The sequence below is a fragment of the Salvelinus sp. IW2-2015 genome, linkage group LG32 (genome assembly GCF_002910315.2).
Source record: "Salvelinus sp. IW2-2015 linkage group LG32, ASM291031v2, whole genome shotgun sequence".
Classification (NCBI taxonomy): domain Eukaryota; kingdom Metazoa; phylum Chordata; class Actinopteri; order Salmoniformes; family Salmonidae; genus Salvelinus; species Salvelinus sp. IW2-2015.
This window is the reverse complement of record NC_036871.1, coordinates 6,129,907-6,143,972: the sequence shown is the minus strand read 5'-3', so window position 1 is coordinate 6,143,972 and position 14,066 is coordinate 6,129,907. Positions and strand designations below refer to the sequence as shown.

Genomic DNA, 14,066 nt, shown 5'->3' with positions numbered 1-14,066 from the left:
GAGGAAGAGGAGGAGAGCGTTCAGGAAGAGTAGACCGTTCAAGAGGAGGAGAGCGAGGGCTGGAAATGATACCACTGGGAGAGAGAGGAGGACCACAGGGGGATTTGGTGGGATGGAATAGGAGCAGGAGACCGCACCCGTCACCTCTGTCTCACATCCTCATCTCCTCCTCCAGTTTCTTGGGATCTTTTTCAATACCGGTTAAATTCTATCTCGCAAAACATTGTATTTTGAGCCTGTGTATATGTAAATGACTGATTGAACAAGTTAAATAGTTCATGCAACATAGGCCTATTTAGGAAGGATAGTTTATCAACTGTGTTTGATGGTAATGTGCAGCTGTGTGTCTGCTGTTCTCTTTGTCTGCTACTTTAAAAAAGAAATGTTATTCTTGTATGTACAATAGCATGCTTCCATCAGCTCTCTCTTATGCTAACAGATGTATAATACACCCTCTTTTATTGAGACACAATGTACAGGACATGTTCTACAGTGAAATGTAACATGCCACAGCTTCTATCATGTTTTAGGGAAGACCCAGATGCAGACAGTGTCGAAGTAACAAAAGTTGTTTTACTTGAACAGGGGGCAGGCAAAATGACAGGTCAAGGGCAGGCAGAGGTCAGTAATCCAGATCAGAGTCCAAAAGGTGCAGAAAGGCAGGCAGTCTCAGGGTAGGCAGAGGTCAATAATCCAGTGTGGTGGGGCAAGGTACAGGACAGCAGGCAGGCTCAAGGTTAGGGCAGGCAGAATGGACAAAACAGGAACTAGAAACAGCAAGGGGAAAAACGCTGGTAGGCTTGACGAACAAAACTAACTGGCAGACGAACAGAGAACACAGGTATACATACTGTATGTGTGGGGTACAGAGATTAGGTAGGGGTTCAAAAATCTTGTTAAACACCATTATTAAACACAACTAGTCCATGGAACTTATTATGTGACTTGTTAACTCCTGAACAGTGCATTCAGAAAATGTTCAGACCCCTTGGCTTTTTCCACATTTTGTTACGTTACAGCCTTATTCTAAAATTGATTAAATAAATAAAAAATCTCATCATTCTACACACAATACCCCATAATGACAAAGTAAAAACAGGTTTTTAGATTTTTTGCAAATGTATACATTTAAAAAATATATATATACTTTATTTATATAAAGAATCTCATATCTACAAATAAAATTCTCTGGTCTGATGAAACCAAAATTGAACTCTTTGGCCTGAATGCCAAGCGTCACATCTGGAGGAAACCTGGCACCATCCCTACGGTGAAGCATGATGGTGGCAGCATCATGCTGTGGGATTGTTTTTAAGCGGGAGGGACTGGGAGACTAGTCAGGATCGAGGGAAAGATGAACTGAGCAAAGTACAGAGATCCTTGATGAAAACATGTTCCAGGGCGCTCAGGACCTCACCGTCCAACAGGACAAAGCCCCTAAGCACACAGCCAAGAAAACACAGGATTGGCTTCGGGAAGTCTCTGAATGTCCTTGAGTGGCCCAGTCAGAGCCCGGACTTGAACCCGATCTAACATCTCTGGAGAGACCTGAAAATAGCTGTGCAGCGACGCTCCCCATCCAACCTGAGAGGATCTGCAGAGAAGAATGGGAGAAACTCCCCAAATACAGGTGTGCCAAACCTGTAGCGTACCCAAGAAGACTTGAGGCTGTAATTGCTGTCAAATGTGCATCAACAAAGTACTGAGTAAAGGGTCTGAATACTTATGTAAATATGATATTTCAGTTTTGTTATTTTTAATACATTTGCAAACAATTCCCCAAATCCTTTTTTTGCTTTGTTATTGTGGGGTATTGTGTGTAGATTGATGAACGGAAAACAACTTTTTAATCCATTTTAGAATAAGACTGTAATGTAACAAAATGTGGAAGAAGTCAAGGGGTCTGAATACTTTCCGAATGCACCGTATTTAAGTTTGCCATAACAAAGGGGTTGAATACTTATTGACTCCAGACATTTCAGCTTTTCAGTTTTAATTCATTTGTAAACATAATTCCACTTTATGTTTATGTTATTTCATAGTTTTGATGTCTTCATTATTATTCTACAATGTAGAAAATAGTAAAAATAAAGAAAAACCCTTGAATTAGAAGGTGTTCTAAGACTTTTGACCGGTAGTGTATGTCCACAAGCCTACCTCAACATTCAAGACTGAGAACACACTTCTCAAGATGTCACCAAAGCAGGTTCCCGCCTTTCTAGGGAGTTTTTCCTAGCCACCGTCATACTACATCTGCATTGCTTGCTGTTTGGGGTTTTAGGCTGGGTTTCTGTATAGCACTTTGTAACATCGGCTGATGTAAAAAAGGCTTTATAAATAAATTTGATTGATTGATTGAGAAAGGGACCAGTGGAAAATACTACTAAGCTATGTTTTAGGGAATCGTCTCAGAGCCCAATGTATGATTATGTGCTTATGTTCAGTGTCAGGAGAATTTTCCCAAATAGAACACGATAAGTACACTCTGTCAAATGTCAAAGGCTTCCCATGTCCTTCATCCAGCCAATACTAGCATATGTTATATGGTTGTGCGGCCTTAAAACTCATTCTATAAGACCAAGACCCAAGTGGTTTTTGAGCAAAGAACAAAATGCATGTTTCATCATTTTTTTGTGACGTATAGTAGGATAGGATTAACAAGAGTTAAGTATTTATTCAAATAGCTGCAGTTCATTCAAAGTATTTCCACCTCTACTTTGTGATAATAGTTTTTCTTAGGATACAAATCCAGTCTCCTAAAGTTAATATAAATTAAGTAATTGAGAAAAATAGAAAATGGTTACACAGTATATACAGTATATAGTGAAAAATATAGTTCTCATGTAATCAAACAAATATCATGGTTACAAATAGAAAAATACACACATTGACCCAAAAAATGTCACCATCTACCAGCCGATAGAAATACTGACTCAGAAGAATACCTTAAGGCATAGCGTGGTTAATGGAAAGAACTATGATCTTTTCGGCAGGTTAAATATATGCTTTCTTGTAGGCTTGTAGGTTATCTTGTAGGTTTCTGGTTTCTGGAGGAAATATCCCTAGCCAGCAGCATTCTTGTCACGACTTCCGCCGAAGTTGGTGCCTCTCCTTGTTCGGGCGGCATTCGGCGGTCGACGTCACCAGCATTCTAGCCGCCACCGATCTACGTTTCTTTTTCCATTTGTTTTGTCTTGATTGTACACACCTGGTTTCCATTACGTTATCATTTATTCCCTATTTAACCCTCTGGTTCCCACATGGTTTTGTGCGTGTTTGTTCTTTGTTAAGTAGTCGCTCTGTTGTGTCGAGCTAGAATATTTTTCCCTGTATGGAATTTGTTTGTGATTTTCCGAGTAAAGTACGTTGTTACTCACTTCTGTGTCCTGCGCCTGACTCCGTCCTACCTGCTGCACACTGACTCTTGACAATTCTAAAGAAACAAGAATCAACACTGTGTCTGCACTTTAAGCAGATGTAAAGCTATATGGTTACATGGACATTGTTTACTGCGAGAAACTAAGCAAAACAATGTTACCCAGACCATGAGGTGAGACTACCAAAGGATAGGTTTCCAAAACGGGTATTTAGTGTTATAAAGTTCTGTTTTTACGCTGAAATTTGCTGCTCTCAATAGCACATTATTATGCATTACTGCTACAGCACTATTGATCTATTTACATTTAGGTAACCATTTGTTCTTTCAGATTTCTCTTTCACAACAATATCGAAAGTGTTAAATCAACTCTAAAATTATAAAAATGTACACTGTCTATTGCCCCACAATACATGTTCATGCCTTCGAAAGTGTAAGCTTTTTAAAAATGGCAATATGTAACTTTTTGGGCAACTCAACCTAATTCACATAGAATTGGGAGTTACTGTGTCTTTCATTTCATTGAAAGCAAGTCTAAGAAGCAGTATATCTGTTGTATGTGCACTATTTCTATGCTTCCGGTTAAGTTTAGCTTTTGCATCTTTCACTTTCAGTTTTGTACAAACTTCAAACATCTGAAAATACAATATTGTTGGATATGGAATATATATTTCACAGCGGTTTAGATGGTACAATGATTCTCTACACTATAATTGCTTGTTTTTTCACAAACTGAAATTAGGTGAAGTATTAGAATTTTAACAACCAGAAAATGCCATAGTGCACTTTTATCATTTTCACAGAGTTTATGTAACTCTGTAAAGTTGGCCAACACTGGTTATTATTGCCTTCACTCTACATTGGTGTTAAGTGTTAAATCGATTTCATCTTAGTATTTTATTTTTATTTTTTACTTACTACCATTTAACACGAGGGTGTAAACACTTCTTATTTAAATGATATGTCATTCAAGGGACCAGAGTGGCCCTGGTCCAGACGGTGAAGGGTAAAGTTGTCCCTAGACGCTGATCTTGGGTCAGTTTTGCGTTTCCCCCACTAATGGTTAAGGTTATGATTGGCGGAGGGGAAGCCTAGATCAAGAGAAACTTCACCCTGGAGTGGTCTAGACATTGTTTGGCAGGGACACTTTGACAGTCTTTATTTCTGAGATGTGGGAGGACTTTTGGATGATGCAGCTGGTGGTGGTAGTCCCTGTGGCGCAGCACTGCCCCTGGGCCAAGTTAGTCAGAGCCATGGCAGCGTGGATCTCTCTCCACTCTGCCTCCTCCCTCCTCTGGCCTCTCTCACTCTTCCCCTCACTGCGAACGACATAAAGGAGAGATTTAGAGATTTAGAGCCTAGAACGTATCATTAATGCACACTCCCCAAGATGAAATCATCATTCACAACAGSGAGACTTCCTACTAACAGACAACAGCAGGTATCAATAGAAATGCATCATCCTAGACTGCCATTATTTGCTCATCCCAATGTGGGTGTGCTACAGCGAAATGTTGCATTAGTACATGTTTATGAATAATACTACATCTTTATGCTGGACTGTGAATTGAATATGTCTTCTTTCTTATGCATCTGGAGCGCTTCTACTCGATATAAAGAATGGTACACTGGATAGAAGGGGTCCATAAACAAACAAACAAACATACTCTTACCTGTCACATCTAGTTGATGCATAGTTCACTGTGTCTGAAAACATGGATAGAAAAAAAGCCAGAATTACATTTATTGTACAGGAAAGGCCAATTAATGATAAAGTATGGAGTTTTCTGGAACCTATATATTTATTTACATACAGTACCAGTCAAAAGTTTGCACACATTGTAGAATAATAGTGAAGACATCATAACTATGAAATAACACATATGGAATGATGTAGTAACCAATGAGTAGGTGTGTCCAAACTTTTGACTGGTACTGTGTATGAGTGTGTGTTGGCATTGTGTTTTCTATTCATAATTTTCAGTTTCTGTGTGCATTACCAAGTGTTTGCATATGTGTTTCTCTCTCCTGTGTGTGTGTGTGTGTGTGCTGTGTGTGTGTGTGTGTGTGTGTGTGGTGTGTGTGTGTGTGTGTGTGTGTGTTGGTGTGGTGTGTGTGTGTGTTGTGTGTGTGTGTGGTGTTGTGTGTGTGTGTGTGTGTGTGTGTGTGTGTGTGTGTGTGTGTGTATGTGCACTTTAACTGCGCCAGAGGGCCTTAACTCACTGAAGTACTCCAGTCTGGCTGCTCATAAGCACTCCGGCCAAAACAAATGCAATTATGTTTCTCCTGTGCCTTTTCAGATGGAAAAATACAATATCTGTGCAGTGTCATGAACGCAGACACTCTGTTTCCAGGTCTCCAGAGCTCGTTTGCATCCAGAAAGTTTTTAAACTGTTTTTCAATCCACCCTCTGCCCTCTCTCCCTTTATGTTTGGCTGAGTACTGCAGATCATCATACATCATAGAAATGTGTATGGGAGTATTGTGTGAATGAGCGACATGTACTGTAATACTCCCTCTATGGATCTTTAGTGGGCAGTGTCTCACCTTCTGGGTGTCTTTGGTTCCACTAAACGTATTGGTTTGAGCTCAAATGTTGGTTTATCAATCTACAAAATGCACTTTGTTTATAGTTTGGGTGTTATCATCCTTTTTTTATGATTCGGTTTATAAATGAGTAAGAAATAGTGTGTTGATTTGCATGTTTGCGCACACGTTTTTCATGTGAACACAGCAGTAGGGCTATCTGTTTTGTTGAGACAAGTCAGAAAAGTCAAGTATAMTTATCTTCAGGGAGCTGTGAGCAGGAAAATTAGAGGCCAATTGCGAGCATACAAAATGCCGCTTTCAATATTCGCTGCCTGAAACATCTCAGACTCCTATTTCTATAACAAGGCCCAGGCCAAGAGCAACTATAGGCAGACAATAAATCATTTGATGCCTCTCACATTTTGCTACTGAATGTCTCTACTCTTTCTTGGTGGTTCTGACATTTATGTTTTAAAAAATAAAACAGTACTTTCTGGAAACCTATCACTAAATACAAAATGCACATGTAAATCATTATGGGGAAATTGAACTCTGCTGTGTTTGTCCCTGCGTCATTTATGTTTTACAAGAATTCTCCATTCATTTTACTGAAATAGTGTTTTGTACAAGACCTTAACAATCATGTTAGCGTCTCTCAGACCAAGTCTGACCTGGGACATCAACTACAACAAATATGAAATTCCTTGGCTTACTCTGAAAATAACATTTCCATTCTGATCATAGAAGTCATGAACTCATACAGTAGTGTTGCACAAGGGGATGCAGGGCAGATAGTTTTCACTTGCCCTCAAAAGTTAGTCAGAGCTGGATTGGCACTACAGATTCGAAATCAGTTGCTAATTGAGAGACAGATTGAAACCAAGCTACCAAGAATTAGAACTGCTCATCTAGGGTATCAGAAAACGAGGAACTTCTGTCTCAGCATGAATGTTTTCATTTTGCAACAAACTAGGTTAAAAAAAAGTGTGCAGTGTCCTCACTCCATATAAAACATGAATCCAGTAAGATTTATTCGTCTCTGGCTCCTCGAAGGGAAAGACCACTTGTTATAGTTTAACAGCATATTTCAACGTCAAGATCCCCAGTGTGTAGACGCTTTCTGAAGACTTTCACTTGGCAGGCAGATTTAGTGTTTGATGACCTGTCGTTATATTGGACATCCAAGAAACAACACTAATTAGCATGTCCCAGATAGGCGTAGTGACTCTTTTACCCCTCCCTAGTGCAGTGTAAAAAAGCGTTAACGTTCTGAGTTCTTTCGAGACTGCATCAAGGTTCAGCACTGCTCTCCACTCCCATTCCAGAGAAGCTCTAAGCACCCTCTAAATACTCCAGGGACACACCCAAAAATTTGCTGTGTGCCTGTATAGAAATCCGAAATGTTTCTTGATATCTGAATGTAATGTTCTGTTCTACCAATGTTCTGTTGGTAGCCTACCCTAAAACTAGGTATTTTGTGAAATAGGCTAATGAGGTAAGAAATGAATGTGATATATACTGTAATGTGCTTATAAACCAATTTGAGAAACTATACTTGCAACTTTGAGTGTGGATATAGTTATTTGAACTTCCAGAAGCAAGTCTGTGGTGCTTTAGTATTAGGGTCTAAGCAAAAATCCACATTGAAACGCCATTTGTACCAGAAACTTTGGCAAAGGTCCTTATGTCTCACCTTGGGGACAATAAAATCTCAGACATTCTGTAATTGACCCTGAGATCTGCTATTTTCCACCATGGCAAGGAAACAACGCACTCTAGAATATGGATCATGGAAATCATAGGACCGATGAAGTAGTCTACTACTTTGTCTTTGGCTAAACAAGATCAAGGATTTTATAAGCAGTGGATTTAGATGTCAGCACAAGTTCTTATTAGCTGTTGCTTTTGTTCCAGGACCTTTCTGGAGTTTAGAATTGTCAACCTGATTTAGGGCAGTGCTCCTAACTTCAGGTACGGAAGTGCACCCATGTGTGAAACATATCTCCCTCCAACCTAGTTGTGTCTTGTTAAAGCTTTCAACATTGACAGATAAGACCAACTGAATGAACAGAAGTTCTGCAAACCTAAAGCGGCAAATCTTAAAGCTGCAATATAACTTTTTGGGCGACACGAACAAATGCACATAGAAATGTGAGTTATAGATCTGCCATTCACATTGAAAGCAAGTCTATGAAGCGGTAGATCTGTTCTATGTATGCTATATCTATGCTTTTTGTTTCTCAAAGCTTGCGAACTTGCAACATTATATCAACTAGCCTATTCCGGGCCCTAAGAGTTTCCACACCAGTGAGCTCCGGACAGACACAGCTGTTTTTGCGCAAAAGGAAACGTGTTCAGGTAGGCTAATTTATGAGGTTTCCACTGGATATATGGGATACTCGGAGCATGACATTTTGCTCTTTCACACCAAAGCCTGGTCCTTAACGTGTTCAGGTAGGCTAATTTATGAGGTTTCCACTGGATATATGGGATACTCGGAGCATGACATTTTGCTCTTTCACACCAAAGCCTGGTGATTATCGAGGGGGAGTGTGTTGGAAAGATTTTTCAAATACTGTGAGGAAATATTGTTCGCAATGGATTAAAAAAAAAATAACTCACTTTATTGAAAAAATTACTAAGAAGCTTAGCTTATTAGTGGTGGTGAGTTAAGACAATCAGAAATCAGACATCCAGTTAGCCTATGTGTGCTAATGCTCGTGTAACAGTATAACTTTAACACGTCCCCTCGCCCCGACACGGGCGCGAACCAGGGACCCTCTGCACACATCAACAACAYTCACCCACGAAGCGTCGTTACCCATCGCTCCACAAAAGCCGCGGCCCTTGCAGAGCAAGGGGAAACCCTACTTAAGTCTCAGAGCAAGTGACGTAACTGATTGAAACGCTACTAGCGCGTACCCGCTAACTAGCTAGCCATTTCACATCCGTTACACTCGCACGCTCCATCAACTTTAAGAGGACCGAAAAACCAGACACGTGCTCATTGCTCACATGAAGCGCTTCAAACAAAATACAATGAAAACATTGACAAAACTCGGAAATGATGGTATGAAATAAACCAAAACGTGTTTCTCACAAGTGGAGCAGGTTGTGACGCTTTCACTCCAACTTCACAGTAAATGACTGTAGGCCTTAACACAAAACAATAATGTGCAAGAACTGGCAGGAGACAGCTGAGCCATTCTGGAGGGAGACTTGCCTATATCTTTGCCACACACACCCCTCCCCTTCTTCTTGTCTCAACATTTCAAATTATACTGAAGACACATAATCTTCACATATTTTAGATGCATTGCGGTTCACTGACAGCCACACCTTAATAATCAGCTAGACCTGTTGCCACTGGCGCTGCCCAAATTGAGGGCCTCCCAACTAGGCATAGGCCTACACGCTTGAGGTTTGAAACAATGAAGCTTTAAAATAAGCTAACGAAGTCATGCTCTCTGGTGAAGTATTTTCAATAATTTTATTTCTGTATACAGTAGACAGGAGTAATTATATATTTTTGGCAAATGTATTTCCATTTACTTTAGGCTGCAAATCTTTTCCTATGCTTAGGCTACACCTCACAGCACCTCCTATGCAAAGTATCTTCCCATAGCTATGCCTCCGCCTCATGGCAAAATTTGCAGAATTGCATGAAATTTGTTATAAAATTGCTAAATCTTCTCTCCGCCCCATAGCAAAATGTGTAGAAATGCAGCAAGCTTGCTGTAAAACAGCAAAATGTTCTCTAAACGCCATGGCAAATTGTGCAGAATTACACAAAATTAACTCTAAAATGTAACTTTGTGGCCCCCTGTCACGACTCCTACCGAAGGTGGCTCCTCTTCCTGTTCGGGCGGTGCTCGGCGGGGTCTACTAGCTGCCACCGATCCCTTTTCCCTTTTCTGTTGGTTATGTCTTATTAGTTACACCTGTTTCTTGTTTACGTTTAGTTGGGCTATTTAAGCTGGTCGGCCCGCCTGCTCTTTGTGCGGGCTTAATTTTTCCACTGTGTTTTGTGAGTGGTAGCGTGTTTCGTTTTGGGATTTCCCTCTGGACTATTTAGGTCCTGGTTTTGGGTATCGTGTTTGTTGCGCCCATGAGTGTTGGCGCGCACAATTTTTTCCCTGTGCCTAATTAAAACACTACTCAGTACTTTCTGCCTCATGCGCCTGACTCCGCACCCACTACGCTTAAGTGCGTCACACACCCCACCCCCATCAGAGTTGCCCATCCCTGGTTTAGACGATACAATGATTCTCTACATAATGACTGCTTGTTTTGTCACGTAAACTAAAATTAGGCAAACTATTCAAATTTTAGCAACCAGGAAATGGTGGAGCTATTTCTGCATATTCTACCGTTAACCCTTGAAGTAAGCTAGTTGGTTAGCGTTATGCCAAGTCACTGAGCCACAAGCGAGTCCAGTCATTGTAAAGCTACAGTACGTTAGCTAGTATGTCTGCATATGACATCTCTTATATCCAGCGTATGGCAGCATTCTGTAGACTTTGTTCAGCGTTTCAAGTAAAGTGTCTCCAAAGAATAAGAAACCTCTCACCCATATGGTAGAGAGAGTTTGCCTCTGCTTCAGAGGAAGAAGGCGAGACGAGGTCGTCGTCACACTCGTTGGAGCTGAACGACCCTGAGTGGTTCCTCAGGTGGGACTTTGTGACGTCATCAGAGGTTGCCATCACGTGTCGTAGGGTGTCGTTAAGGTACCGGTTCAGCAAGCTGCTCTTGTACTTGGGGGGTGGAGAGACATAGTCGTCACTGAAGGCAGGATCAGTCCTGTTCTCCTGTTTGATGACACTCTTAAGTGAGGGCCTGGAGAGCTCTGATTGGTTAGCTGGAGTTTGTAAGTGACACTCATCATCTGCAAAAAAATGTAATAATAATAATAATAATGTTTGTCCTCCGTCAACTACCTTTGGTCTCCAAAAGAGGCTGAATATCTCAAACATACATTTTTAAGTTTCAACTGCAGTGTTAAAAGGTCAGCAACTCTATTAGTAAAAAAAATACACAGAGAGTAGATTTTGCATAACATAAATTCAGTGGTGTAAAGTACTTAAGTTAAAATACTTTAAAGTACTACTTAGGTATTTTTTMGGGTATCTGTACTTTACTTTACTATTTATATTTCTGGCAACTTTTACTTCACTACATTCCGAAAGAAGATAATGTACTTTTTACTCGTAAAATTTGTCTGAGTGAGTGTGCCCCTGGCTATCCATCAATGGGAAAAAAATTACATTGTGCTGTCTGGTTTGCTTAATATAAGGATTTGAAATAATTTATACTTTTACTTTTGATACTTAAGTACATCTTAGCAATTCCATTTACTTTTGAGACTTAAGTATTTTTAAAACGAAATGCTTTTAGACTTTTACTCAATTAGTATTTTACTGGGTGACTTTTACTTTTACTTTTACTCAAGTATGACAATTTAGTACTTTTTCCACCACTGCATAAATTCACACCCTACAGTGTTATTGTAGCGTGAATTTTTTGTTAATGGCTGGTGTTCATTTTCAACTTTTTACAGAGTTACAGAAATTGTTACAGAAGTGTAACATTAAACTCTGTGTGGTATGTGACACTATAGACACTTGGGGCGTGCTAAAATGAACACTTTTGAGATGACATCCCCAGCTATAACCCTGCTTAGCCTACCCCCAGTCTCTCTTACCCTCAGAGCTGGTGTCTTCACTGCTGACACTCATTCTCTCAGCGTTGCCCTGGATGTATTTATTGTAGAGTTTGATCCGTAGAGCCCAACTCAAGTCTGGCTGACTCACTGTGTTCTTCAACCTCCGCCGGGCATTGGCAAACCAGTTCGAGACCTGCAACATAAGCATAAAGAAATTAAAAAAGGAACATTAATTTGATGAATTTCAAAACTTCAACTTGTCAGCTAAAAAAATGTCCGACGGGCTTCTGCTTTTACTTCCATGGTAGTATCCATATGACCAAACCCATACCTTGCTTTGAGGGGTGTGTGGTTTGCCTCAGCTCACCTGTACTAAAGTCATGCGGGACCCCAGGGAGAGCAGGACCTTCTCTGTCTTGGTGGGGTAGGGGTTGTCCTTGTGTTTGTACAGCCACTGCTTAAGAGGCCTCGCCATGTCCTGAAGCGCCTGGCGCTTGTGGCAAACTTTGACCCCGCCCAGACAAGACCTGTGTGTAAGGTGATATATGATAGAACTACGCTTAATCTTCTGATGGGAGAGGAGTTGTCACCATTTCATGGTTTATTACAAGGATAGGGTTGCTGATATTTCAGAAACGGACTAGGACCAAAAATCAGCCCGCGCATAGCACTAACTTTGCTGATAACTTCGTTGAAAAATGTACTTTCTACGAATGTGATATGTAGTTGTCTCTTGGCGATCTTAAGATCCATGCACTAACTGTAAATCGCTCTGGATAAAAGTGTCTGCTAAATTACTAAAATGTAAACGTTATGTAAATGTCTTTTTGGTGGGAATCCATAGATGTCACTGTTGGGCTGTGTAAGCCATCTAAAGTTTGCTCTCAGTGATGGGGATGTGTGGGTCAGGTTCCTTAAATATACAGATATAACCTGGTTCTCCCAATTATTTCAAACATGCTTTTTGATCATGATCATATATGTCATCTCATTGCAATTTGAATAAGTAATGTCTAACATACACAACACTCACAATTTATTTTCCATATGACAACATTTTTGCAGCATTACAGACAATGTTCAATATATTTCATAAAATATAAAGTGTTTTTTTGTGTGAAAAAAAATGTATAGATGCAAAAAAGACGCTGCACTGAAGATATTTAAACGGTGTAAAAAATACATCTGATCAATTACCACGTTTCCATCCACAGTTATATTGAGAGTAAAGTCAAATTGTATATAACAAATCACGACAGCTGTGATGGAAACAGGTGATGTCGGTACAATTTTATAAATGCCGACAGAGAATTTGTTTGTTCGACATGATGGGATCTTTTTGTGTCTGTAAAATTWGTTAATGTGAGAAACGGTGGTGGAAGCACCTTCATGCGCAAATATTGATATAATAACCAGAAGTAAACTTGGAGTCACTCGGTGATATGGTGTGTGTTCCACTACGACTCGGGAAACCGTGCAGTTTATTAGGCTACAGATTATGGTGATGGAGCTTGATGCTCCTTTACAATAAATATTTAGGGTCTTATTCTGGTGACATGACGATCGATACTTCACTACCATTTGACAAATATAAATATTCTCGCTCTTATCCATAATAATCTCATCAGTAGCTGTATCCGCGAGCTGTTGGCTAGAGCGCACGTGCCAAGACCAGTCTTGGCCATTTGCCATTTAACTCGGAACAGTTTTTGTGACAAAACTTTCGTTAGAGTTGAACATGCACGGGAAACATGTTGAACTTTATATTTTTATTCGGTACATGAAAACTTATGCGAAAAAGTAAATTTTGTGTGCTCTACATTTAGTGGAAACCCACCACTGGTGGGAAAATGTGCATAATTGGATGGAAACCTAGCTCCAGGTTTTTTTTTTTTTTGCCCTTTGTAAATTGCAATGTATATGACAAAAAAATAGAAATTGTGCTTACCCATACCTCCTATACTTAACAACAGGGTTGTCTTCTATTGCCTCTTGGCATGGTTGTAAGTCTGTATGCTGTCTATCTGTTACCAGACAGTCCACACCGTTTCTCCTGCGCTCCTCCAAAATATTTTGTCGATTTGACCTCTTCACAACAATGTTGTTCATCTTTTGATTGCTCGTTTTATCCAAACAACATCAGACGCAACTGCAGAAGTTCAAATCCGAATACATGCAGTAGCTTTCCATCCTCACTGTGACATACACAAGCAGAGAAGTAACCCAGAGGTCTCGGTGCGCTCAGGATTTAAGCCACCTGTCCAAAAGACAGCTCATCTGGAGGAGCCTCTTGGAACCAGACCTTTACAAACCAGACGCTGATGCCAGTCTTGCCTTTACCAATGAGAGTGTGTTGTCTGGGTAGTTCAAGTAACCTGCTCTCCTGTGTCTAACTGGCTGGCTATGGCTCTTTCAACATCCAATTAAAGTCAGATTTCTCTGCTCTGTGGAGGTAGCTGTTCACTGTATGTCGTACCAAGACTTGGGATGAATACCATG

The 14,066-nt window shown here is 40.3% G+C and overlaps 1 protein-coding gene across 1 annotated transcript; it reads right to left on the bottom strand.

Annotated features, from left to right (window-relative positions):
• Positions 1 to 1,909: 1,909 nt before the first annotated feature.
• On the bottom strand, positions 1,910 to 13,780 carry LOC111956941 (homeobox protein Mohawk-like). The gene is made up of 6 exons (XM_070436736.1): positions 13,516 to 13,780; positions 11,935 to 12,094; positions 11,607 to 11,760; positions 10,476 to 10,790; positions 5,050 to 5,083; positions 1,910 to 4,695 (listed from the first exon to the last, which is right to left on the bottom strand). The coding sequence occupies exons 1-6, from the start codon at positions 13,674 to 13,676 to the stop codon at positions 4,500 to 4,502; spliced, it is 1,020 nt and encodes a 339-aa protein (XP_070292837.1). The 5' UTR covers positions 13,677 to 13,780; the 3' UTR covers positions 1,910 to 4,499.
• Between the last annotated feature and the right edge of the window lie 286 nt (positions 13,781 to 14,066).

Bases quoted from the DNA above. Each gene is read 5' to 3' on its own strand.
- LOC111956941 (XM_070436736.1), bottom strand. From the start codon at position 13,676: ATGAACAACATTGTTGTGAAGAGGTCAAATCGACAAAATATTTTGGAG. The intron at 10,791-11,606 runs GTAAGAGAGACT...ATTTTTTTGCAG, and splicing joins TGAAGACACCAGCTCTGAGG to ATGATGAGTGTCACTTACAA. The intron at 5,084-10,475 runs GTGAGAGGTTTC...CCATGTTTTCAG, and splicing joins AAACTCTCTCTACCATATGG to ACACAGTGAACTATGCATCA.